The sequence below is a fragment of the Bison bison genome, unplaced genomic scaffold (genome assembly GCF_000754665.1).
Source record: "Bison bison bison isolate TAMUID 2011002044 unplaced genomic scaffold, Bison_UMD1.0 scf7180017864217, whole genome shotgun sequence".
Taxonomy (NCBI): Eukaryota; Metazoa; Chordata; class Mammalia; order Artiodactyla; family Bovidae; genus Bison; species Bison bison.
In genome coordinates this window covers 3,833,557-3,860,464 of record NW_011494789.1, presented here as the reverse complement: position 1 = coordinate 3,860,464, position 26,908 = coordinate 3,833,557, and the positions used below count along the sequence as shown (strand labels likewise).

The 26,908-nt window shown below is 42.8% G+C and overlaps 1 protein-coding gene across 1 annotated transcript in view; it reads right to left on the bottom strand.

Moving 5' to 3' along the window:
- Positions 1–2,788: 2,788 nt before the first annotated feature.
- Positions 2,789–26,908, bottom strand: part of XPO7 (exportin 7) — a 36,565-nt gene continuing 12,445 nt past the window's right edge. The window contains 20 exon segments of the mRNA XM_010845444.1: positions 2,789–4,267; positions 4,270–4,406; positions 5,416–5,543; positions 6,046–6,144; positions 7,537–7,697; positions 9,436–9,574; positions 9,809–10,023; positions 10,265–10,347; positions 12,214–12,321; positions 13,040–13,128; positions 15,342–15,448; positions 16,336–16,444; positions 17,122–17,185; positions 18,399–18,479; positions 19,639–19,712; positions 20,251–20,386; positions 22,537–22,642; positions 23,100–23,293; positions 25,219–25,391; positions 26,209–26,355. Of these exon segments, the coding sequence (XP_010843746.1) occupies positions 4,176–4,267; positions 4,270–4,406; positions 5,416–5,543; positions 6,046–6,144; positions 7,537–7,697; positions 9,436–9,574; positions 9,809–10,023; positions 10,265–10,347; positions 12,214–12,321; positions 13,040–13,128; positions 15,342–15,448; positions 16,336–16,444; positions 17,122–17,185; positions 18,399–18,479; positions 19,639–19,712; positions 20,251–20,386; positions 22,537–22,642; positions 23,100–23,293; positions 25,219–25,391; positions 26,209–26,355 (2,442 nt within the window). The 3' untranslated portion in view covers positions 2,789–4,175.

The following is a 26,908-nucleotide window of genomic DNA, read 5'->3' as shown; positions in this document are numbered from 1 at the left end:
TCTTTGGAAGGAATGATGCTAAAGCTGAAACTCCAGTACTTTGGCCACCTCATGCGAAAAGTTGACTCATTGGAAAAGACTCTAATGCTGGGAGGGATTGGGGGCAGGAGGAAAAGGGGATGACAGAGGATGAGATGGCTGGATGGCATCAATGACTGGATGGACGTGAGTCTGAGTGAACTCCGGGAGTTGGTGATGGACAGGGAGGCCTGGCGTGCTGCAATTCATGGGGTCGCAAACAGTCGGACACGACTGAGTGACTGAACTGAACTGAGGAGGGGTTAGATTTCCCACTTGACACTCTGCATTCATTTGTAACCCAATAACAGGATGCTCTGGCCCATACATGTGGTGCTGTTATGCCTGTTTATTGAGTGGTCTGTCTTGATTGTTAAGAATCTCAAGTATAGCTGTACTTGTGTTAAGTATCGTTCACTACATTGTTTTGGGGTGAGTTTGTACCAATTTGCCTTGCAAATGATGTGTTTTCCTTTTTAGTTTCCTTTTCTGTTGCTGACCCTCAAAAAGGTATATGGCTTAGAGTAGATTCTGATGAAGGAACAGACAGCAGCAGTGGTGAGACAGTCCTGAGAACCCTAAGGTTTTCTGAGGAAGAGGATAATATCCGAGGCTTGATTTCATCCTCCCTTTTGATCATCTGATGTCCCACTATCTGGCGGCTCATTTGTTTAGTGACCCATTGATCCTGAAATAAACCAAACTGGCTGACTAGTGAATTCCAGAGTTATCTAAGAAACCCAAGATAAATATAGACGACCCAGGAGACACGCTACTGATGCAAGAAGCTTCTTAGACATTATCTAGCACCTGATTGGTTGTTGTATTAATTATGGCTGGTGAGTATATTTTAAACATGAAAGGTTTAAAGAACTAAGACTTTTAAAGTAACACTCATTTACATTTTTTCCAGCCCTTGTTATCCGTTATGGTTTTTGCAGTCTCCCTGTAATCATCTTTGCTTTCCCTTTCTGCTTTAGCACTTGGGTAACACTTCATGTGGCAATGTAGGTTTGCTGTAGATCTAGCTAAAAATCTTGGGTGGAGGACGGGTTGGCTGGTGGTAGTTGAGATACAGAGAAGCGTTTTGGCTCTCTGGAGTTAATTCATCTTACCCCACAACCATGGGTATTTTGAAAAGTGGTCCTTTTTCCACTCTTGATTAAACCTTTGTAAGTTACTAGAACATTTTACCACTTGATAGGGAAAAAAGCAAGTTCTTAATAAGTTTGAGTTTGCAGAACATAAAACTATTACTTCTTAGTAGGCTGTCACTTGTTATTAGAAAATTGGTACTTGGCCGAAAGTACTTCTTAAAATCTAAAAACTTAAATTTGACCTTTCTTCCTTTGTCTGAATTATACTTTAGTGAAAATGGATAACCCTATTTGTTGGCAGAGCCAACAACAAATACAGACATACAGTTTGATGATCTGCAGTAAAGATTCTAGGTGTTTTTGTCAATGTAAGGTAACTTTGTGTCAGGAAACACTGTCCAGAGACATTTGACTTGATGCCTAGGATATCCTGGAAAGAAATTCATTCTTCAACTGAATAAAAGCTCCACAAGATTTCTTGAAGAAATCAAAGTTTAAAGATAACTAACTGGCTTTTGCATTTATTAGGTTGACATGTGAAATTGCTGATAACTGATCAGGAAAAAAGGCTCTTTGGGGGGTATCCCTCTTACAACTATCAAGAAAGGAGCAGCTTCACTGTTTAAAAAGTCTGATGTGGTTGGGGAAATTTTAACTGTGGCACTTGGTAATGATTGGACTGGGCTTAGGACTGCACTGGGGAGACACCATCTCTAGTGAGGTTCTTGCCTCTGAAATTGTTTTTGTGGAAGGAAAGGGAGGGGTATGGGGTTTTGCTGATCAGTCAGAATTTCAGGATAGTTGGGAGAGAGGGTTTCTTCTTCAAATATCTGTGAGAAAGTTATTTTTTTGCCTTATTTACTGCAGAATTAGAAGTCTAGGTCAAGGGAGCATGTGACTGGAGTGTTCTGCATATTAATGAGGGCTGACCATTTTCTATTAGGCTTAGAGACAGACTTGACTAAGATGAATCAATTCTACTTGCCTTCTACGTATTAGAATATATATATATTTTGGCCTGTGAAATAACTTTGGACCAGAGACCAAAGCAGCAGACAAAGGTATATCTAGTGGACTAGAGTGGCTCTCTAGAGCCTGTGATTACTGAATGTCACTCTGCATTAAGCTACAGGAAGATATTGTAGTACTTTAATACTTTCCAATGTTCCTGGAAACTAAATGCTTTTACATCTGGGTCCTACATAGCAAAGGGGATGAGAAATAGTCCCTTTTACGACAGTTCTGTTCTTCATTTGACAATTCTGGCTCATGAAATCTGCCAAATATTTTGGGGGATAATATTTATCCTTGAACTTGTCAGGGTCTATGAGTGACACCCAGCCCACGAGCATATATGTCAGAACAATAACTGGGGTCTTTGCAATTACTACTTCTCTCCTGGGTACCCTGTTGTTACCTGGAAGCTCATAAAGAGTTAGAGAGGTTTCACCTGTTATAGCTGTGGGCCCAGCATGTTTTTTATATAGAGAATATATAGACTAAGAGTCCTGCTTTTAAAAAGACAGAGACTCAGACTTCATCCAATGAGAAACAAGCTAATTTCAGAGTTGAGGGGTCCCTTGTCACCCACTGGCTTTCAGGAATGCATGTTTCATGTGTTCAGAATGAGACATGTCCCTGCCAACACACTAGACTTGATTGCTGAAACCAGGTCAGTAGAAACCATTGAAGTTTATTGGCGGTCACAATGCTTACACTGTATGCAGCAAACACCCTTACAAGTCTATCCGCAACCTGATCACGCAAGAAAGGATTCACCACACAGTCGCCAGAGGAGAAGGAAAAAAAAAAAAATTAACAGGCTTGTTTCTGGGGGTAGAGGAGAAAAATAAAAATAAAACCTAATTGATGAGTGTCCCATGGGCGAGAGCTGAACTAGAGATGCGTACAACTAGCAGCAACAGTTGTGGAAAAAGTACAAGGCAAATAGCTTTCTCCGTTAATTTTCCTCTGTAGGTTAATTTTTTTTAATATTCAAAACATTTATTATGGTTTTCATTTTATAAAAATGTATATTTTTAAAGGGGTGGGAGAATGTTAAATACTTCATGCTAGGCAGACCTTGTTATTAAGAACCCCTCCACTGTAGTAACGTCCTCCAGTTCATACATTCACGAGTGCAGGGTACATATATAAATATCCACACGCACACATCCACACACACTGCCTCGAGGGCTGGGGAAGACTAAAAGTTATTGGCCACACGTGACTGGGCCTCTGGTGGACTCATCCAAATTGTTCGACAGGAGAGCCACTGGCTCAACTCCTTTTCTCTGGTCTCCACTTTGAACAGAGACCAAGAACCCTAAATTATAGAGTTACATCTGACTTTTAAAAGCAAGAGGCATATGTCTGAGGATGGGGGATCGGCAAAATGGGAAAGAGGATGAAGCTAAGAACACCAAACACTTTTAGCTGGAGTTGACGGTCACTGCAAGAGGCCATAGAACCGAGGGCGGCATCTAGGCTGACGGGGGAAGAGGGGTGGTGCTCCGCATGGCTTAGAGTTCCTAATAACAAGGGTAATATAGTAACAGGAAGTGATAATTTGGGGGCCAAGGGAAGGGCAATAAGAAAAAATATACATTTGGAATTTTTACTTTTTTTTTCTTTTTGCCTCTCTACACTGTGTCACTAAATATATCTCTGCACGTTCACACATCCTTGTCCAGTAAAGCTTCAGGCCACCAGAATACACATTTTTTCCTCACTCGCATACACAACCCCTCACATCAGCATTGGTGCACTAGACTCTGTAAAAATTTTTCAGTCACACTTTGTTTTTAAACTTGAGTCAATATAAACCTTGTTCAAAATGTTATGAAAAAATGTACATGTTTATACAAGGCAGGTTGTGGCAGGACACTGGGGGTTCTTTCCCCGTGGGTGGCCCCAGGAGGAGAGGGGCTGGAGACTCACACATTTGTGCCTCTATCTCCGTATCTCCTCCCACCACCCTTCCCACCCAATCCCCCAGGAACCAGCAGCGCCCTGCCCCCCGAGTGAGTGCACGCACACCCCTATTCCCTGGGGAAGAAGCTAGTTGACCTCTGCCATTTTCCCCATACCCCTGGAGGAGGGGGCCAGGATCAGCCAAGCCCTCTCCATTGTAATTGTTCGCCCCCTGGGTCAGACCAAAGGGGCACTGCTCTGTACAGGTAGAGTCCAAGGAGGTGTCAGCTCATCATATCATTGCTATTCACTCCATACGTGGAATTCTTCATCGAGTCGTTGACTTCTCGACGGAATGCCGACAGGTTCTGGGTGAACCTACAGAGAGGAGCATGTAAGTTGGGGAAGCAGAGTGGAAGGAAAAGGTCTTTGCCGAAAATGTTTCTAGCAAGCAAGTGGCTACTGAGAGGCAGAATGTTTGAAACAATAGGTTCTCAGGTCAGTTTATTTCAGTCCTAAAACTAAGGAGAAGCTGGGCTAGTTTTGCACCCCTTTCTCCCTGACAACTTCAAGGCAAGCTCAAGATCTGGTTAAATTCAGGGCTCTGAGGATCATTTCAGGCTCATGGCAGCACAAAAGGAATCTCAATCTCATCTCTGTCAGATAGGAAGTAACCCTCACGAGGTGAGGGCTTGACGAGAATGAGTCTGTCTCATGTCTTAATGCCAAGAGACCTGTGCTGTCCAGTATGGTAGCCATTAGTCACAGGTGGCTGTACAGCACTTGAAGTGCTCAGAGCAACTGAGGAACTGAATGCAATGAAAAGACATTTAAAATTCAGTTCCCCAACTGTACCTTAATTAATTTGAAGTTAAAAGCTCTATTTTAAATTAATTAAAATGAAAGAAAATTTAAAAAATCAATTTAGGAAAACCTGAGTAAGTTCAGTTATTGGATAACTAAGTATGTCTAGAACAACTTATGTATGGGAGTCTACTTTGTCAACTGTAAATCTTAGGAAATCTAAATACAAATTAAGTATTTCCGATGAAAATTTAGCATCTGAATTGAGATGTCCTGTTAATTGTAAAATACGCAAGATCTTGAAGACTTAGCACAATAAAAAGAATGTTAAAATTCTCAGTTTAAAAATACTGATTACACATTATTTTAGACACATGGGTTAAATAAATAAAAGATATTAAAATGAATATTGTTTCTTTTTACAGCAACTAGAAAATTTAAAATTATTTTGTGGCTTGCTTTTCTATTCGGAAGCATTTCTTTTTAGACGGCCTCTAGAAGACTTTGAAGGAGTCTCCTATGTTTCAATGATCTGAAAACTAACAGTTGCCCAGGATTTCTTGGCAGAGCCTTCGACACTCACCTGTCTCTGTTTTTCGTTAGAAGGTTTCGCTCGATGCCTTCCATCAAGTTTTCAAAGCACAGATGCATAGCCTGCTGCTTCTCTGGTGGCTGGCTGTTCACGATACTGTTCCTTAGGTCAGAAAAATACTGCAGGGCAGAGAGAGAGAGAAGGTAAGGAGAGAAGAGGCAGAAAGGCTGACTAGCCCCTCATCACCTGAAGAACAGGAGTGTTCTAGAAGAAACAAAATTGGATACTTTTTTTAAGTTCATGCAAGCACCTGTTGGCTATCATTATCTTACTTAAAAATCTAGAATCTTAAAGTGATAAATGCTACGAGGGTCACCTGATGCAGATTCTTCTTTTGTAAGAATTTTTAGATTTATGTCTGTTTATGGCAGAACTGGAACTAGAACGTAGGCCTCAGGTGCTCTGATCTCCAGAGGCTTCTCTCCTTGTCACACTTCTTCATCCTTCCCCTTCTGTCTGAACTGCTACAGGTGCTCACTTCTAATGTTTAAGTGATTATGTTCTGTTCAGAGCATGAACAGGATATGCTCAGAAAATGGGCCACTTTCTCTCTCTCACCACTGTGGGGGTGTTTTTGTCTTTCCCACAGTGCCCTGGATACCAAGGAGCTGGTTCTCCTACCTTTTCATTAAGTAGTATCAAGCCGAGTAGGGGTCGGGACATAGACCACTGGTTCCTACAGTCTTCAAAGATGATGATATTCAGCACCGTTGACAACATCTGGAAACAGAGAAGCGGAGGCAGTGACCTGGTGTGTGGCTACCCAAAACAGAACTACAGATCCCAGACAGAGTTTATTAGGCTTACAGCCTTTTCTGGGTTCATGAAACTTCATTTAAATCTATTATAAGGTGAGTTACAAGATATTCCCTTTCCAGGGAATTGGTTTGATCATTCATTTAAAAATGGACCTTTCCAGTTAACTCTGGTTTTTGTGGGTAATGGGATCGGTCAAGTAAATGATTATAATAAGCAAAATCACCCTGCACTAAAGCTCTCAGGATCTTGTATCAGAAGAGAGAGATTTATAGCATTTTGGGGATGTTCACGATTTCTTAGAGAAAAACGTAGATAAAGATGAGGTTGGTTAAAATATTATTGGCTAAAATCTTAAATTATTCCATTCTTTTTCCTTATCTATTTTTATCTGGTGTATTTCTGCAAATCTTATTTTTGAAAATATGTTGCATACAAATTAAATAATGGTAGGCATACGGTTTGATCTCCATGTGTGGTCAGTTATCTCCTTTTGTCATGTGCTCTTTTTTCTTTTTGTTAAACCAAGAGCTTTATTTGAAAGGTAGAACAACATGTAAGTTTTTTGGCTGCACAGTGTGGCTTGCAGGGATCTTAGTCTCCCAGATCAGATCAGATCAGTTCAGTCGCTCAGTCGTGTCTGATTCTTTGCAACCCCGTGAATCGCAGCACGCCAGGCCTCCCTGTCCATCACCAACTCCCGGAGTTCACTCAGACTCACGTCCATCGAGTCAGTGATGCCATCCAGCCATCTCATCCTCTGGCGTCCGCTTCTACTCCTGCCCCCAATCCCTCCCAGCATCAGAGTCTTTTCCAATGAGTCAACTCTTCGCATGAGGTGGCCAAAGTACTGGAGTTTCAGCTTTAGCATCATTCCTTCCAAAGAAATCCCAGGGCTGATCTCCTTCAGAATGGTTGGATCTCCTTGCAGTCCAAGGGACTCTCAAACCCACGTCCTCAGCAGTGAATGCTTGAAGTCCTAACCACTGGACTGCCGGGAATTCCCTGTCCTACACTCTTCTATTCTGCAAGTGGCAGCACGAGTTTTACAGCTGGGTACTCATGAGCAAAGCCACTGCCATGGAAGGAGGACGGTGCTCATGGGACAGGCCCAAGGCACGGGGGCTGGTGTGACACTCAGAAGAAAAATTCAAAACCTGATTTTTTCGGATTTTCTATATCCACATTCAGTGATTTCTCAGCAAACTCAAAAATCTGCTGTCATTTTAAGGCATAAAATTCTCCTTGGCAGCATTAACCAGGTGAGATGTTGGTCAAGTTCATTATCTTGCTGGGCCTCCCCCTCTCAGAGAGGTTCTCTCTCCCATGCCACCTCCTGCCCCTCACACTCCTCACCTGCTGGATCATCTCTGGATGCTGCTGCATGATATGCAGGAAGCGGTCGCTCTCCTGGGTCAGGGGCGTCGTCCTCTTCTTGGTGCTGCGTGAAAGCTGCTTGAAGAGGTATGTCACGATGTGGTCCAGGCAGGAGCAGCAACCTGTGCATACCATGGTGTCTGGAAGAGAGCAGGGCAGGGATGGAACAGAGCAGGGGTACTGAGCTGCCACTGGCAATGCAGCTCAATGTGAGGTGCCAAGCTTAGACCCCTCAGAGGCACCTAGCTGGACTGGGGACGTGGCTGGTGTAGCCAAGACTACCAATGGGGATGCTGTCTGTTAACCTCTCACCCTCATCTTACAGCCGGGTTTAATGCCAAATCTGAAAATGAGCTCTTCATAATAGCTAATAATAGAAATACTACTGAAATTATTGACTTTATATGATGTGGATTTATGTCTTCTGCTTCATAAAAAGTAACAAATAGCTTATAGTAGAGCAAGTGCTTTTATCGTGTCAGATACTGTGCTAAGGACTTTATCTCTATTTTATCCTTTAGAGAACGCCAGGAGGTAGGTGTTCCATTTTACCAATGAGTAAACAGAAGTGTGTAGAGGTTCTGTGACTTGCCTTAAGGTCTAGTAACTGCAAGTAATTGGAAGAGCAATGATTAGAATCCAAGCACTGGACGTGAGCCTGTGCTCCGAGTTACCTGGGTGATGTCACTGAACCCAGCTTAGTACAGCCTATCGACACTACGGTTTGTTAAGAGTGGGATGCTGAAACATTCTTTTCTCTCTGGCATTTCTGGGGAAGTGTGTGGTGTAAAGCTGCAGGTGTCTGTGCATTTACAAAGGGGACATTGCAGTGCAGCCTGCAGACAGCACTGACTTGGTGAGGCTCAGACCACAGGCCTAAACGAGTAAACCATGCTGCTTCTGTGCAAGCCAAGGTTTTTCAAGAAGCTAAAAAACAGCCTTCTAAAGCAGGATCTGATACCTGGCTGGATGGTTCTAGATATGGTTATGCACCCTGCTAGGGGTAAGTGCATATCAAGGAAGTGGCACAGAAGTGTGGCTAACTCACCATGGCAGACAATTCAAAAGTCATTCTCTGTGCATTTGCAATAAATTATGATCATTTTTCAGTTGACTTATGTTTTGCTCAGCTTAGTCTAAAAATGTATTTTATTCTCTGTACACATACACACCAACTAAGACAGGTGGCTGGCGGGCAGTGTGGTCACAAAATGGTTGACCAGAGCCAGGTGGAGTAGGATGAAAAGACTTACGGAGTACGCTGAGTAAAATGCCCCACTGCTTCCACTGCCCTAAGGCTAGGATCCAAGCACCCTGATCCAGCTGAAGGGCAGCCTCCATGACCTCCAGATCTGCCCTGCCTCCTCTCTCCCTCCAGCTTCGCCTCACTCCTCTCTTGCCATCTGGAGTTCCTGGTTCTTCCTTGCCTTTGGGGGCTAGTACTTGCTGTTCCTGCTGCCAGGAGGCTTCTTCCCCAATTCATCTGATGATGCCCGTTCAGCGCCTTGCAGGACACCCTCCTCAAGGCCAGGAATTCAGGTATTCTTCCGGGGTGCTCCCACACACTCTGTACTCACCCCACTGCTGTGCTTACACAGGTAAGGGAGGGAACAGGCAGTCATCTGTCTACAAGTCTATTTCATCTACCAGATGAAAAGCTCCCAAGGGACAGGGACTAATTACTAGGTCCTTAGTGCCTAGTCTGTAGGAGGGCATCAGTAAGTATGTGCTGGAGGAGAATGTTCTCAAGAGTTATATACTCTGGTGTGAGGGATAACTCCCCAAAGCAGTAATCCTATTGAGGCAAGATTCTCCCTTTTGCTTAGTGAGGTGGTAAAAGCCAATTGACCAGCCCACCCACCCACCTCAGGTGCTTACCAAGTGCAGTAAGTCCTTCAGAAATGGAAGAGAGAATATACATGATGACATGAGGTTCCAGGCTTGCAATAAAGTTCATGTGGTCCTGGGTGAGGACTTCCAGTAGTGAATAGTAAGACTGGCTGAGCTTGGGGTAATCCTGTGGGAGAAGCAGGGTTAGAGTCAGAGGAGGTCATGTGTACCTCAGCACGTGTGAGCACGATCAGAAATAAACAGCTTAGTGCCCTTCAGATGGGAAGACAGAAGGGCCCAGTGGAGCTAGCTTCCAGTTCTTCAGAGAAACATTCAATCATGGCCTCAGCCAAAAAAAAAAAAAAAAAGACTGACATGATGAGGGGCTCAGATTCGGTCAATGATGAAGCTCAGGGCTTACCAGGAGGTCGCTGTGGGGGATAGAGAGGAGCAGCTTGATGAAGGTCTGTAGAGCATTGTCCAGGGCATCATCCCCATAGAGACGGAAGACTCCAAAATTGACGTAGCTCCCGCTGAGAGCAGCCTTCAGCATGGAGAAACAGATGGAGATGCCCTTGAGCTTCAGTGCGTAGACCTGATCCTTCGGGACCTCTCCTAGTGTCAGGATGCGATTGCCTGAGTAGACAAGATACATTTATTCAATCACGTGGTAGCTGACAGTTTACACACCAACCCAACCTATTAGTCCAAAAGCCCTTGGCACCAGGTGGCGCTGTAACACGAGTGCATGAACAACACAGCATGCCTTGGCAGTGCTGTCCTGGATACTGCCAGGGCTGGCCTGAGACCCACACTGCGGAGTGTGGTGACTGGGCTAGAATTCACTTCCAGGGTTCTGCTCCTCTTAACTGCTTACCATACATTGTTATCATCTTGCTGGTTTCTCTGAAGAGTAAGATGCCATTGGGGGATGAGACATCAAACTGGAGTCGCTGGGATCTGAGCAAACACAGAGGAGATAAAAGTCGGAGATGTTGCTGGAAGACTTACTCTTGCCTGAGTACCTTAGGTGATACTTTTAGCGTGAAGACACAGACTACCTATCCTAATGTGAAATAACCAAGTTAATACAAGATAACCAGTGATGTAGCTTGTTGTATCTTGAAGAAAAACATGATACATTCAAGTTCTGCTGCTCAAACCGAAAACATTTAAAAGAAACAAGGGAAATGAAGCTGGAAATAAATTATTTTAAAAAATTCTCAATTTGATTTAAAGTATGGGTTCTAGCACAGTCATTGCTTGGTTGTACTCATTCACAGCCCTGCAGACTTTAATCTATTACATATTACCTCTCTAGATTCACTGGCAACTGCGGGCAGGGTACAAGCATCGTCCCTACTTCTGAAAAAAAGCTGTGAAGGGACTGAAAGCGCTACCTGGGGAGTCAAGCCGGGAGGGCAAACAACGTCATCAACCTGAGTTCTGCATTCCTGACTGCCCCCTAGGCCAGAGTTCTCCTCCTTGGCTTGCTCCTCTACTGCTTAATGAGGTCGCTGACCTCATGGCTGGTAAGGCCTCAGACCAACACGAGTCCTCTTGATTCTTCCTCCCCCCACCCCAGCCACAGAGACCGTCAAGATCCATCAAGATCTAGCTCTCCAATATGTCCTGAACCCACCCGCCTGCTGTGAGGTCCTTCTGCTTCCGCTCTTGCCCCTAGGGTCTCATTCTCCACGTGAAGCTAGAAGGACACCTTTAAATAATGTCAAGGAGATCATTTTAATCCCTGCTTAACATACTCCAGTAGCTTCCCACATACTGAGAGTACACACCATGCTTCACTACTGCTGTACTGAGCTGCTGCTCGATGTGTCTGACTGGTCGCCCACCATGGTCTCCCCTCCTTCCCTAGGCTTCAGCCAGCAAGCTCATTCTGTCTCAGGACCACTGCAGTTCTTTTCTGTTTTGACTGCTTTTTCCCTCTCCTTGCAGGGAATACCAGAATGCTTCTGGTCCATCTATATTACTGTCTCTGAGAATCCTTCTCTTCTTCAGCTCCCTTGTTTTATTATCTTACTTTTGTCAAATGATCTTCCACACTTGTTTTACTGCCTATTGTCCCTCCAGAATGTAACATCTAAGTGGGCGAGGTTTTGTCTGGCACAATCAGTATCAAAGTGCCTAACTGGCAAAGAGGAGATGTTCTTCAATGTTTATTTTATAAATAAGTCTTAACTATAAGCCTCACAGGTGGCTACAGCTTCTGTGACTATCACCCACTTCTTCACTAAGGTAGTTGTAAAAATGACTAATTCTCTCAGGTGTGCTGGTACAGATGCAAGGCAGATGCAGAGCTGAAGCTCTAGTGAAGTCAAGGTGCTGAAGTTGTCTTTTCTTTACGCCCCTAAATTGCTGGGCAAATCTAAAACGTAGTATTTTGGAAATCTTTCTTAATTTAAGATAAACCTTCACTGATTCAGCTGTCATCTGCCTAACAATGAATACATAATGGGACATATGTATACTTATGGCTGATCCGTTATAATTATCCTTCAATTAAAAATAAATAAATGAAAAAGAAATTTATAAATGAGACTCTAGGTCACACTTAAGAGTGGGTATCTTGAGACGCTTTTTAAAAAGTGACTTACTTCCTGCAAGCCGCTATGGGTTTGTGTGGGTGGGGACATCCTTCTTTCAAACAAACAAAAACAGAACACAGTCTATCAGAGGTTTTCAAAGTTTGACAGCAGTGAATCTTAGTACCCTCTATAATCTGCTGAAAACACTAGATAAAACAAACAACCGTAGGGCCCGCTCAGATGAAGGGCGGCGGGGCCTTTTGAGACTCTCCCTGCTTACCTGTTGTGGACCAGTTCAGCCATCAGCTTGAGCACAGGTGTAGTACAAGCTGGGTCATGGTACCACAGCTCAATGGCCCGCTGCAGGATGGGCATGTAGGAGGGGTAGCTGTAAATGAAAAGCTAAGGAAGAATTCTGAATCCAGAAAGGTACAGAAGTTCTCAGCACTGGTCAGGCACGAACTGCCAAATTACAGTTCTCTGATTCCCTGTCTCCTGCTTGCTAATCTTAGCGTCTTTCTAAACAGAAGGTTCTAGAGCAACTGTGTGTCCTTTACCTTTTAACGGGCATCTAAAGACACACTTTAACTTACATAATGCCTTTCTTCTGAGAAGCACAATGCATTTCATCCTGTTATCTGTCCTCTTACCACTTCTGTGGGGTGACAGGGAAGCATAACTGTACATAACTGTTTGAGGAAACGGAGGCACTTAGATGTTAAGTGCTTTGTTACAGATTATGAAGTTAGTAAGGTTAGCCTTTCTAACTCCTAGAACAGCTGTCTTATTTATTAGTAGATTGAAAAGTCTCTTTTCTCAGTGTAGCAAAATTCACATGCAAGAATTCCAAAGGGATTTATAACTGGGACCCCAAATAGAAACTGAGGAGCCCCACCTCACTCACTCCTCAATCTCAATGACCAGGCAGCTTCACATTATTAGATCACTGAGGAATGAGAACTCGAAAGATATGGCTGCCTTCTGGGTAACTCTCCACCTTCTCAGCCTCACAATTCATTCCTCCCACCTTCTCCAGTGACTCCACCACCCATTCACCCTCCAGGTAAAGCTTGTGGAGGTGCACGCCTAGCTTTGAGTTAGGATACATCCATTCGAACAGCATCATGAAGCTGGTCTTGGCATTGAAGGCGAAAGCTATCCCTCTCAGGTCTCTTACGAGGCCAACTAGAGTTCGCTGTGGTAGAAGGCAAAAATATGTTAAGACGGAAGAAACACCAAACCTATCACCACCCGATGGGAATTTCATCTTCTTTCTCCCATCATTCAACAAATATTCCTTCGCAAGTATTCTGACTCGATCTCTCCCATACTAGAGAGAGAAATGCAATCTCTTCTCTTGAAAAACTAGTTTTGGATGCTTTTTATATCCAGAGAAAGGGATAGTTTCCTGGCCCATCATAGCAAAAACAGAGGATGATAAGATTTTAAGACATTAATGTGATAAATTTTATGTAAAAAATGGAAAAGCAAAAAAGCTTATTCAAGAAAAGGTGGGGGAGAAAAAAGCAAAAAAAGCACATACAAGAAGACGGAGAAGAGTCATATCCCTAAAGGTCTGGTACCACATCTAGTTACAAAGGCGTCAGTACCACAGGAATGCAAATGCAGACCCCGCCAGGAGCAAGACAGAAGTCTGCAAGACTATTTGCCTTTTGGTTGGGTTATCTAGAAAGAAGACTGATGGATCTTGGATCTATAAAGTACTAATACTATGCCTTTACAGAATAAGAGCCTGTGACCCAATTACAGTCCTGCCGTAGGCAGCAAGAGGCCAGGGTTAGGACACCAAGATTCCAAATCCAAAGCACTCTTTCTGAACAGAATATTGACTAGTGGGCCCTGAAGAGCAATGAAACCACTTTCCAAAAGCTAACAGCCATGAGTAGGCACACTGAGTATACTGATTCGTTTGTAAAAAATGTCTGCATTTTTGCTAATGGTCTGCTTACAGCTCTATTCCTAAACTGATACCATAAGCTCAACTTTAAGTCTAAGACATGGGCTTGTTACATGAGACATGACAAAGATATAGTGATGGTTGTAGTTCATGGCCAAGGTGGTTGTTTCATTAATTTTACTTGTTTTGTACAGAACTAATGTGACGGGGAAGGGGCTGCTATCCCTCAGTTATCCTTGATAGTAGTACCCATCTCAGACCCCAGTACACCAGAGTAAAGACGAGAGAGTCTGGTAACTGGCGTTGCTCTCTGACTTCCTTGTTAATTTGAAGACAGAACACCAAGAGGCTTTCTAGAGATGAAAAAGGAGAATTTTATAATGTCAGGTAAAGTATGGCATTTTAGAGGGCAGTATCACTGGGCTACTTGGTGGCTCTAAAACTCAGTATTAGTGCCATGAACACTACAGAAAAGTCCTACAAATATTAATAGTCCATTGTTTCTGGTTTTGGTACAGAGATCTATAGGTAAAGAGAGCAGGTGGGCAAGAAACAAGAAGAGGAGGAAAGCAAAAAAAAAAGATGGCTATTCTGACAGCTAGAAATCAATAACTGAAGGTAACTTTAAAATTCCATTTATATGGAAATTTACAAACCCTTCTAAATGACTCATGCGTCAAAGACGAAATCTTAATGGAAATAAAATGCAAAAAGCTGAATGATAATGAAAGATGCTATATATCATAGCTTGTGGATTCTGGAGACCCGTTTCAAAACAATGTGAAAACTTACTGCTACTAAACCACTTAAAAATGGCTGAGATGTTAAGTTTTATGTCTTTTTTTTTTTTTTTTACACTAATTAAAAAAACAAAACAAAACAACATTTATGAAATAATACACCTAAAGAGACATTTATAGTTTTAAATGACCGTATTAGGAAAGAAGAGCTTGAAAAGTGAAGTGGCAACCACAGAAAAGATTCAAGTAAAAGGTATAAAGATAAAGATTAAGAGCAGAAATGAATGAAATAGAAAACAGATAAAACAGAAATAAAACAAAGAAGATGAAAAAAGAAAGAATTCTTTTGTGTGCTGTGAGCAGACTAATAAACTAACAAATCTCTCGCAAGACATCTAGAAAAACGAAAGAAAGCACTAATAAGCAGTATTAAAAATGAAAAGGAGACATGACCAAATATACTTCAGAGATTAAAAAGGCAATGAGAAAACATGTTAACATTATGCTAACACATGTGAAAACTTAAAGATAAAAAATCCTAAGAACTGTTTAAGAACATAAACACTTAAGAATTTATAAACTTATGTTGGTTCTTCTATTTAAAAATCCCAGGAATCCAAGAGACTGAGTAAAAAGCTGTATCAGTAGAAAATCTACAGATAAAACACTATTTTCTGCAGTGCTATCCAATCCAGTCTCTCTCAGGGACTAGCCCTCAACCAGAAGCTGATCAGTGTGTGAAGGACTTACCTTTGCCTCCTGTTCGTTGAAACTGTTAGTGCTAAACATCTGGGCCACAGCCTCAAACGCCGCTGTGAGCGGCAGCATGAACTGCTCATACTGGTCTTCATCCTCTCCTGTAAGGAAAATAACCCGGGCTGTGACCCCAATACAAAACGTGCAAGGCTGTGGTATGTGTGAAAAGTTGCTATAAAGGAAGTACAGATCCAGGGATAATTCAGAGCAGTCTCTTGATTATCCCAGTAGGTACTAGTAGTAATTTCAGAATAAAATTATGTACAGAGATAATTTTTTAAATTAGAAAAATCATCACAGCAGAAATCATCTAACTCAGGAATGCCCCAATGAGGTTCAATATCAAAGATTCTGATGAGAAATGACCGAGTCTGGTGTATGAGAACTAGATGAGACCTGAACCTGAATTAGGCATACGTGGAGGAGTTTATTACCCCCCTCCCTTTTTAAGTAATTCTTCATAAACACAGAAGGTTTTACCTTGTAAGTCTAGTAGGAGGAATAAACCTAAACAGCTAAAAATTGTGATACTATTAAGCTTCAGGTTGTAAGCTGAGCCCAAACTGCTAATATCACAACCAGAACCAGAAAGATACATAAGCTCTCCTGGTACGTCTGTGCCAGGGAAGCGGGTGCTGAGGAATACTGGCCGTCTCAGGTGGGCTGCACCCCAATGTGGCAGGAGGGATTATCTGGCCAATGAGATGCATTTAGGAATCTCAATTCTCAACTCCCTTATCTTACAGATGAGAATCATGAATAGAATTTTAAAACCTATCAGATGAAAACTTCAGACACATACTGTAATTTTCTTCCAGTTACAGGGATCATGATACCACAATCTGTTGTTGGTGAAATCAAACTGTAATTTCAGATATTTTTGAAACAACAGCAAAGACTTCTCCCAACATTTAGTTTTCTATCCTTGCGTAAAAATTGCGTAAAAAAAAAAAAAAAAAAAACTAGCCACTAGGGTTTATTGCAGTACCTAAATCCACCATGAGGAGACGCCCAAGTGCTGTGTAGAAGGTAGTTCGACACCGCATGTCTGTCAGGTTGGACTGATTGTTAATACCCAAGAATGAAAAGTGCTCGCTCTATTGAAAAAAAGAAAACAAGTTACAAAAATAAAAACACAGGGTTAGAAGCGGAATGCAAGCCAGTAATTTTAGAATTACTGAGCCCTTTCAAGTTAATGGCCATATCATCATTCCTTAATGGTAAATGAGGAGTATTAAAAAAATTTTTTTAAACTGTTACTGTTACCTACAACTAAGTTATTTTAGTAACAGTAATAGTTGGTGCTGTTGCTGCTAAGTCGCTTCAGTCGTGTCCGACTCTGCGACCCCATAGACGGCAGCCCACCAGGCTCCCCTGTCCCTGGGATTCTCCAGGCAAGAACACTGGAGTGGGCTGCCATTTCCTTCTCCAATGCATGAAAGTGAAAAGTGAAAGTGAAGTCACTCAGTCATGTCTGACTCTTAGCGACCCCATGGACTGTAGCCTACCAGACTCCTCCGCTCATGGGATTTTCCAGGCAAGAGTACTGGAGTGGGTTGCCATTGCCTTCTCCAATAGTCGGTGACTTCACCATAACTCAGATTATCTGGATCCCAAAGAGTAGCTCTGATGACAGTAAGCATCATCTGGCAGTATGAAGGCAGTGTGAGGGACTGAGCACCAAGGAGCTCAATGTGAACATGTCCACTGCTGAGAGTATGTGGGAGGGGAGGTGGCTGGAGAGCAGGACCAGGAAAGGGGCTCAACCACTCACCGTGTGATTGTTCAGCATGAACTGTACCGCACTCAGCTTCACTAGCTTCCTTACACTACTGTATGTAAGGAGGAAGAGGGTCAAGGAAAGTGTGATGCAAAGTAAGAACCTCTGCTGCAGAATGGGCACCTTCTAGGTGAGAGCAGTTTCTTCCTGTACTATGAATCCCATGCCTGGATAGTCTATTTGTCTTAACCATTTGAATATGACACTGCCAAATTGGGGAAAAAGGAATTCTCTTCTAAACAGCATTTTAACTGACAGATGAAAGAATACCCATCTCGAAGTCTATGTGTAAGAAAATAGCTAAAACCCAGCAGTTTCCCTCAAGAATCATGATATCCTAGAGTAGCTTTTCTCAACGGGGCTTCTGAAAGAGAATTAAGCGCTAAAGCCTGTGTACAGCACCCACTGTAGGTGTGAATAAACCTCTCTCCTATGCATTTAGAATGAGACTAGCTCTGTATGACAAAAGCCATCCAAATAATTTTTATAGGGTTTACTTCTCTTGTAGACCCCTGGTGTGATAAGCTGTTTTGGAGCAATTCAACCTTTATAGTAGACTGAATCCAAGTCAAGAGGGTGTGTAGCCACTACTTTTATTGCAAAGTTTATGATCAGGCTGCTTCTACCTATAAGCTGATAGAAAAATCCAGAAGGACTTTACTGCCACCTATGCTAAAACCTTGGCTTCAAAGAGTGTGTACCTATCAGAAAGACCTGTTGGGGATTTCTAGATCTCAGAGATAGCCAGGAATAAATCTTTGGGAGACTATTTCAGAGGAGCTTGGTGGGCTACAGTCCATGAGGTCACAAAAGACTATGACACAACTAAACGACTTAACAACAGACGATTAGTTTGTCGGCTGGCTCACTTTTAAGGTCTGGAATTAGTTCCTGGATTGTACGTGGGCATTGCCTTTGGTTCTGAGGAGAATGGAAAATACTTAAGTATTTGTGTGCGCTAAATTGCTTCAGTTACTCTTTGCAACCCTATGGACTGTAGTCTGCCAGGCTTCTCTGTTCATGGGATTCTCCAGGCAAGAATACTGGAGTGGGCTGCCATGTCCTCCTCCAGGGGATCTTCCCAACCCAGGGATCAAACCTGCATCTCCTCCATCAGTAGGCGGGTTCTTTACCACTAGTACCACCTGGCAAGCCCATACTTAGGTTTACATAAAGCTAAATTAAGGTAGAAATGGAAGAGGCCCTGATTTCTCAGACTGTGTAACACCATGGTCCCTGTTTCACCCAGAAGCCAGCTTAGAAAAGGATATCCAATGGAGAGGTCATTGAGAAGCTGTAGTGTCTTGGAGGTGATTGGTTCACAACGGCCCCAGTACTTCAGGTTGGTGATGCTGGAGGACAAAAAGAAAAGAAAAGCAGGAGACACTTTTGATATGCCTGGTGTTCTGGAGAGTTGGGAGAAGAAGAAAATCATCCATCACGAGTCACCACACACCTGCATCACCAATTCACAGACATCACAACCACAAAAAATGGGTATAAAATCTCCGTACTTACATTTGGTTGACTAGAAAAATTATCCTTCAGATAATCTTCACTACTTGGTTCCAAAGCTACACTGGCCCATACCCAGGCCCTTGGAATTCTGGGGCACTCCAGGGCTGATTTCTGCAGCAAGGGCAAGAGATTTCTGCGGCAGTGATAACATGCAGACGTATGCAATTCTGCAACTGCACCATCCACTGTCAGCTGCAGAATTCTAGTAGCCCTTGCTTCTGGATTCTTGGCTGGCAGAGTCCTTTAGACCCCCTTTGTTTTTTTCATCTTAAGTGATTAACCAGCTCACAGATATGAGTGTTTAGGTCCAGGATGGTTGGAAGGAGGCAAAATGGAGCACTGCACACAGCCCTGGGTGATATATTTATTTGGCTACTACTGTGTGCATTGATAAATTGAGCTCTTAAAAAAGGGCGAAATGTAAACAAAGCGGCATAACTTAAAAAAAAAAAAAATAAAAGAACCAAAAAGGGCCAATCAGGAACTCCAACTTTGAAGATAATTCATATAACAGCACTTGATTTTTGCGATTCAAGACTCTGAAAGGGTGTGATGGTTCCTGAGAGGAGTAAGCCCGTTTCAATTAGAGTGGGGCTCCCCTCCTGGGGGCACACCTAGTAGCAATCAGATTCAGAAAACGAAAGCCGGATCGGGGCCTCTGGGTAGGAGGGTGACCTGGTGAGAGGCTGGGGAGGAAGGTCTATTTTGCTAATGTCACAACAGGTTCACCCCAACAGGTTCCCCGTGATTCCAGAGGCTGCCGATGAGATTCCATATGGACAAAATGAAATCCTTGCCTGTTCAAGCCTGGAATGCTCTGGGGCCGGGCCGTATCTCTAAGCACAGCTTGTCACACACTCAAATGCACAAGTTTCTGACGCAAACGATCAATGCTGGAATACCAAGGCACTGGCAGCACAATGCCAAGACCACATTTTACAGTTGCAACAGGACTGCAAGGGGCTCTTGCTGAGGGCGAGCCAGAACACTTACATTTTTCCTATGAAGACACTGAGGACCATGGTCTCGTCATTCAGGCCCAGAACCTCTGAGAGTCGGCGGTACAGCTGGTGGTGTGTTTGGGGAAGAGAAAGTAAACAGAAAATACAGATAAGAAAAACCATATCCCAATACTGTTTCTGTCTTCATGCAGGAGGTTAAAACCATAAGAAGAATATGAACAACAATCCTGGGGAAGTCTTTACTGATGGAATGAGCTAGTTTCTGAGTACTACTAAATACTGGGTACATGTTATTTTCAATCCTAAAATGATAAAAGACTGTCAAAACCTTCTGCTGTTTTGAACATCCAATTCATGTACATAGGGACTAAGAATGCCAATTTAGGGGAGACCAATGGATGTTGTGACTGGTCATTTATTAAGCACATGAAGACTGAATGCGAAGCAGAGAGGAGAATCTAGCTGACTTCTACTCTTTCATGAGTCTTTGAGGAGTCTTTCTGAAATTCTACAGACCAAGAGGAACTATTTGGATTATTCTGATAATGGAGACTATATCTAAACTGTTAACAGCCATTTCTTTTACTCAGAAACTCCACAAGCAGAAGTGAGCACTAAATGGAGCCAACTCAGAGTCTGTTACCTTAGAGGATTTCTGCACCTGGTCCCCAATGTAGATCTTACGAAATTGTTCAAAAAAGCTCAGCATGGCCAATTCTAGTTTCTCGTTACCCGCCTGAGCCAAGCGAGAGTCTGTTAGGTTCATCAGCTGGAGCACCCTGGAGGAGGAAAAGCAATGATTCTCTCAACAGCAGGATATCCTGGTCACCACAGAAAACCAATCTCTCTGAAACAGGCACACGCCCCCTCCCCTCACCCATCATCCTATTGGAAAGGCCTTCTCTGCAGGCTCTAAGCTCCACTAGGGAACAAAATTCTCCCCTTCTGCGCCTCAGGAACCACAGCCAAGGAATATGAATGACTAGATATTTAAAACTTCCAGTCCCCTGAGATTCTATAGATGGAGGCAGAACTCGTAACTGCTTAAAAACAATGGGGAAAAATACTAGTACTAGGGTAATGGTCATCCCTGAAACTTCCGTGAGAACTCAAGTACAGCAGTTTTATTTTCTTAGCCCCAGTTCCACAGCTATAAAATGAGGGTGACAGGACTAAGCCAGTGGCTCTCAATCTTTTTTCTCACGGAGCCATAAAAGGAAAGGAGACACGTGAAGGACGATGCCCACAGGCAGGGAACACTTCCAGGGACCAAGAGCTGATATGCTACCTGTGACTTCATCCCTTTCACCTGCACCCATTCCCCCAAAAGAAAGCATATTGGAATGCAAGTGAGTGGATGCTGGGTGAGTAAGAATGATGTTATTACAAGTGAGTCATCTGACATTTTGATAATGTGAAAATAGGTAACAAACTATTCAACATTTTGTGACATCATGAGTGCACTGGACTCAGTCACTGTTCTGGAACACTCAAGTTGAGAACCAGTATATAAGAAATTGTCTAAACTCAATTTATATTATGACACACACACAGTATTACACAAGGCTACAGAATCAGAAAGGTATTGGATTTCATCCTTATTAATCTTTGTTCAATTAGGGCAGATGAGCATCTGGTAAATAAGGTGGGGGTAGAAACAGGCAAATGGGGATTTTCAGCATAAGAATAAAAATTATGGACTGAAATGTCTAGGGACCAATATGTCTAAGGAGAGCATCTGAAATTTTAGAACCCTTCAGGGTAGCAGTTCCTTGCAAGGTCACAAACCACATTCATAAAAATTGTTGTTATTTAGTTGCTCAGTCGTGTCTGACTCTTTATCAACCCCGTGGACTATAGCCCGCCAGGATCCCCTGTCCATGGGATTTCCCAAGCAAGAATACTGGAATGGCTTGCCACTTCCTCCTGCAGGGGATCCTCTCCACCCAAGTCTCCTGCTTGGGAGGTGGATTCTCTACAGTCAGTCACCTGGAAAGCCCTTCGTAAAAATACTAAAACATTATTTGCCCTTTCACTTGCATTCTCACAGGAGGGTGCAGTGGGGTTTTTCCAGAGGCTATAAGCCGTGTGATATCACTACAGTCTGAATGCAGAAGAAGAGAGAAGAATCCAGCTGACTTTTACTGTGCCAGACATTAAAACAAAGCTACTCTTCTCATTCATTTCTTCTGAAAAATATAGTTAAATATTAATAGATATAGCTCACATGAACAAGTTCTTTGAGGACCTCTATACTTTTTAAGATGGTAAAGAGTCCTAAAGAAAAAGGTCTGAGAATCTCTGCTGCAGAGGTTTAAAAAGATTTTAAAAAATCCTGTCTTTTTATTTCAATGGTAAGTAGACTTTCAGAAATCACTAAATGCTCATTTACAGGTTTTTAGTAAGATGAGAATCACACAGACACAAAATAACTTGAAATCCTGTAGATGGAGAAGGGTATGTCAAAACATCTGAAAGGCTGTAGAAATTCTGTAATTCACCTTTAGGGATATTTGAAGACCCAAAGTTTCCTATTAGACTTCCTATTAGACTATTAGGCAAGGCAAAAGCAGTCCACATTTTCATTAACTCTCAGATATTGCACTTAACAGAACTAAAAGCTACTCTCCACTCTGTATCCTACTTATACTCTTAATTCTATATCCACAATTTATTTTCTAGCTGAATTACTGCAGACGGTTTTTTAGTAAAGATTGTAGGCATGGCTGTTGCTGTTTTTATAAAAACTTTAGAATCTGGACCTGTAACAGTTTTTCATTTTCACCGGCAATCAGCTTCATAAAATTATACTTTGTAAATGGGAAGAAAAGCACTAACAGAAGCATATCAAATTCCCATGGTCTCAGGACCCAAAAGGGGGTGGGAGGGTCAGAGCAGTGAAACGGGATGCCTCCGTGCGAGCACTTACCGACAGACAAGCTCGCCGTCCATAGCATCCTGCTCATCAGTGCTGGCAAAAGAGACCCGGCCACCAATCACTGCACCGATGATGTAAACCAGCCACGTCAGCCTTCCTGCAACAGGAAGAAGGCCCATTAGTGTCACCTTCTGTCATCACTGCAAGAAGAAATTCCTCACTGTGAGGTTCATTTCTTACTCTGAACTCCCTTAATCTTAAGAAAGCGAAAAGGCCCTGAAGTCAGACTGTTCCTTCAGAGAACAGCTACTCCTCTGCTTTAGTAAGGGTGATACCAAGGGCGAAACTCAGTATAACCAAGGCTCCCCTATCATCAGTATAACCAAGGCTCCCCTATCAGACAGGGTCGTTAGTTTTAGAATGCAGTAGTTCCTTAAACACATCCATTACAGATATGACTTCAGTTGCTCTTCCCTAGTTCCCGATGGCATTTATTATCAAATATTCTTGTTTATATGAAGCTAACTGAGGATGGAAAGTTTTCTGAAGCGGGGAGGTGAAAGGGAGGTGACAGTGAGTGAAAGGGTACTGACGGCAGTCGGGTGTCCACTTACCTTCCTGCACTGCGATGTCCATGGGGCTGGCGCTGGCACTCTGGAGCAGCTCCTGGTAGGACTGGGCAGACTGGTCAAACAACTGCACGAGCAGTGCACACGTCTTCTCGTATTCACAGCGCCCGATGGTAGACAGCTGGTCCAACTGCTGCTGGACCAGACCCGTATCCTCCAGGGGATCTTCCAGTCCATCTCTACTCCCAACAGAAGGAAGGAGCCCTCTTAAAGTGTGTTGCTGACTCCCCTGTCACAGCAGCTCTCCTCCTCCATTCTGCTACCACGTGCCGTCGTAGAGGCCCAACACAACTTTTTACCAAGGAAGGTAAGAACGGGCTGAAGGCAGGGTCTCACCCAAGCATCAGTCTCCTGAAGTATCTTTCAATCCCTAGCCCTGTAACATTTGTCTGCAGTGATTTTCCCAGTCCTATGCTTCTCAACCCTGAAAGCTCCCAGCTCTCAGCCTCTCGTTTGGTCCTGACTATATAAGACTACAAGTGGCCTATCCCTGCTGTGAGGCCACTTGTTCTGTGATCAGATGGGTTTTGGAATTCAGAAATCTTCAGATTTTAGGGAGGTACTGTATGCTTCTGCATGTGACATGAACCCTCCATGGGCTGTGACATGAACCCTCCATGGGCTGTGGCATGTCATATACAATATTCCTGCATCAAAATATATAAATATTATGAACAGTCACACTAAATAAAAGTTTTAAAAACACTACTATGTGTGTGTGCTAAGTTGCTTCAGTTGTGTCTGACTCTTGTGCAACCCCATGGACTGTAGGCTGCCAGGCTCCTCTGTCTATGGGATTTTCCCAGCAAGAATACTAGAGTGGGTTGCTATACTCTCTTCCAGGGAATCTTCCTGACCCAGGGATTGAACTGCAGATTCTTTACCACTGGCACCACCTGAGATTAAGTGGTCTCATATCAGCACAAGTCAAGTTTTGCCATCAAATGAGTTTTGTGTCAAACTTATGAGAAAATTAAACATTCACATCTTAAGTTTCAGAACTGCAGACAAGGCACTGTGGATCTATACCATGTCCTGTCGTATCCACTGGTTTCCTAGACTTAAAAATCTGATCATATCATAAGCTGTCTACTGTTACGACAAGGTTATATGACAATCCAGCAGCATCACTGCCACTACAACGGGCAGCTCAGAGCTGTGTGTTAACCATGGTCTATACACTAGGCCAGGACACAGTAATTTAATCTTCATTATAATGTGGCCCAAGAGCACACAGCTGTTAGTTGAGTAACTGGGCCCAGAGCCCATACATGTCCCCATTCCCCAACATGGCCTGCCTGAAACCTGCTGAGTCCTTAGGAATAAAAACTATGCCACTAACAGAACAATGCTTTCCAGTAGGCTTCACCAATACCCAGATTCTGAAATGATTCAAGTCATACACAACTGAGACTATAATTATTATGACAAATTTACTTGATTTGAGCAAATTATGCATGCAACTTAAAAATGAAAAAACAACCAGACCGTCAGAGTTCAGGTAAATTCTCCTGAGAAACAGCCAATGAAAAAATATATAAGAAAGGTCTCTACACCAAGAATAACTGTATTTTATATAGGTCATTTCTGAAAGGGTCTGACATTTCTTTACTATAGAGTTCTGGTCCAGTTGGCAGTCAAGAAGACAGAACCCATGTGTCAGGTTAATGCAATCAGTGGCCAGCTGCCTGGGATTCTTGTATCTTCTAGTAAGCTCTGGACAGCATGCTTTATTTATCCACTTATTTCTTGAGAAGTTCACATTAAGCACCTATATGTTACACGTTATAAATGTTGTCACCTACAGCTTAGAAATGCTTCTCTCATGTTTAATGAAAATCAGTGGATATGCTTCATATTCCAAGATGCTGCTATGGTGGGTGAAGAAGGGACATACGTGAACAGGATGTTAAAGAGAAAAAGACTCTTCTTTCAGACATTATGCTCTCATCAGCTGTTGTACTGACAGGAAAAAATACCCATTCTGGTGTTAGCTCCAGTAAGATTCATACCAAGGATGCGTCTACCAACTGGATGTCAGGTCCCTCACAAGTCTGACACCAAGCCATGTGTAGGGAAAAAGGGAGGCTGTCCATTTCCTTACCTGAGTATGATGTGCACAGATTCCAGACGGGATGTGATGTAGGCTTTGGTGACCTCAGGAGTATATGTCTCCAGCATGTGGGGCTCGGTGGCTTTCACATATGGCACGGAGGCTGCCAGCCGCTGCCAAAGGCTCAGGAGATAGTGCACGCTATTTGGGGCAAATTCCCAATGCTAAAGAAAACCAAGAGAGTAGGCCTCTGTTACCACCATATCGCCTAGAGGTCCAATCTTAAATTTAGTATCTCTTAAGATGCTCTGATGTGACCTCCTAGACGTCCCAGAAGCATCAAACCACAGATGCTCTAAAAGGAAGGAAGAGGAGAAAGAATCGTGGGTGGATGGACACAGCAAAGTCTATTAAAGGGATCCGTAGAATCAGATGTTAGCTCTCATTTGTGTACACAGTACATTAGTCTCAAGCCACTTGACATAAAGAATAAAGGATTAAAAAAAAAAAAAGGATAAACTTTGATGGGCTTTGTCCTATGTACCGGAACCAGTCTAATGTGTTTACTGGTATTTCAGAGACTAATCGTCCAGTGAGAAGAGCTGTCCTGAGCTGGTTGAGTAAGTGGCTCTCAGACATCAGTATACAAGATAGTCTCGTAGGAAGCTTGTTAGAAATAGAGGTGCCAAGGTTCCCCCCCTAGACCGAGTGAACCAGAAATGATGGGAATAGGACCCAAGCACCTGCATTTCTCATCAAGCTCTCTGGATGATTCTGATACAAGCCATCACTTTAGAGAACCCCTGCCTACACACGGCTAAGAAAGAGAGGGTGCTGAGTCTCCTTTCACTCTTCTGCCTGTTTTTTTTTAGGGGGACTATGAAAGAATTCTCCCAGCCTTGAATCTAAGTATTATTCTTGCAATTCCCTCATGTTCTCCTAACCACACTCTTTGTAATGCCATAAGGTTATATAAAACCAACAAGCAAGGGAAGAGGTTCTAATGTTTAGGAAGAAAGAGACAAGCAATCCACGACAAACCTGTAGGCTGGTCACCGTGAAGTTAGCTATCAATCGGATGACTTCGGGGTAGTTTTCCACCTTTACTAATTCTCCCAGTTGATAGTTACTCTTCAAGCGGGCCAGTAGTCTGCAAAACTCATGGTAATTGTTTGGGTCTGACAAACTCTGGTGACAGTACAGGGAGGAAAAGAAAATGTAAAACATGACTCACTAACTTGCTTCCCAAAGGACATGTGGGATGGCTTGGGGGATGGGGAGGCGGTGGGAGATGTGCTTTAACTTCTGAGATGCTGGCCATCATTCTGAACGACACATTTGTATGATTAAAAAACAATTTTAAAAAAAGTCACTTTTAAAGGGGACTATTGCATCTATTATCTCATCTGTTCACAATAATCATGTTGGAAGATGGGGTTATTGGCCTCAGTTGGCAGAGTCTGAAACAGAAGCCCAGAAGGACCATACTACTTGCCAGGGCTGTAATGTTGATTAATGGCAGAAAGGGGCACAATCTCAGATTTAACAGGCTTGTTTGCTTCCCACTGATCGAATGAAAAGTAATGAAATTTTCATTTTCACAGCTGTCTAATTTATCATTAAGCACAACTAGAATGGCAAAGTTACACAAATATTTCATGTATTTTATTATCCCACATTCATGACAACAAACTCACTGTATTAGTACATTTATGTATCTTGTTATCTACTTGTATCAGAC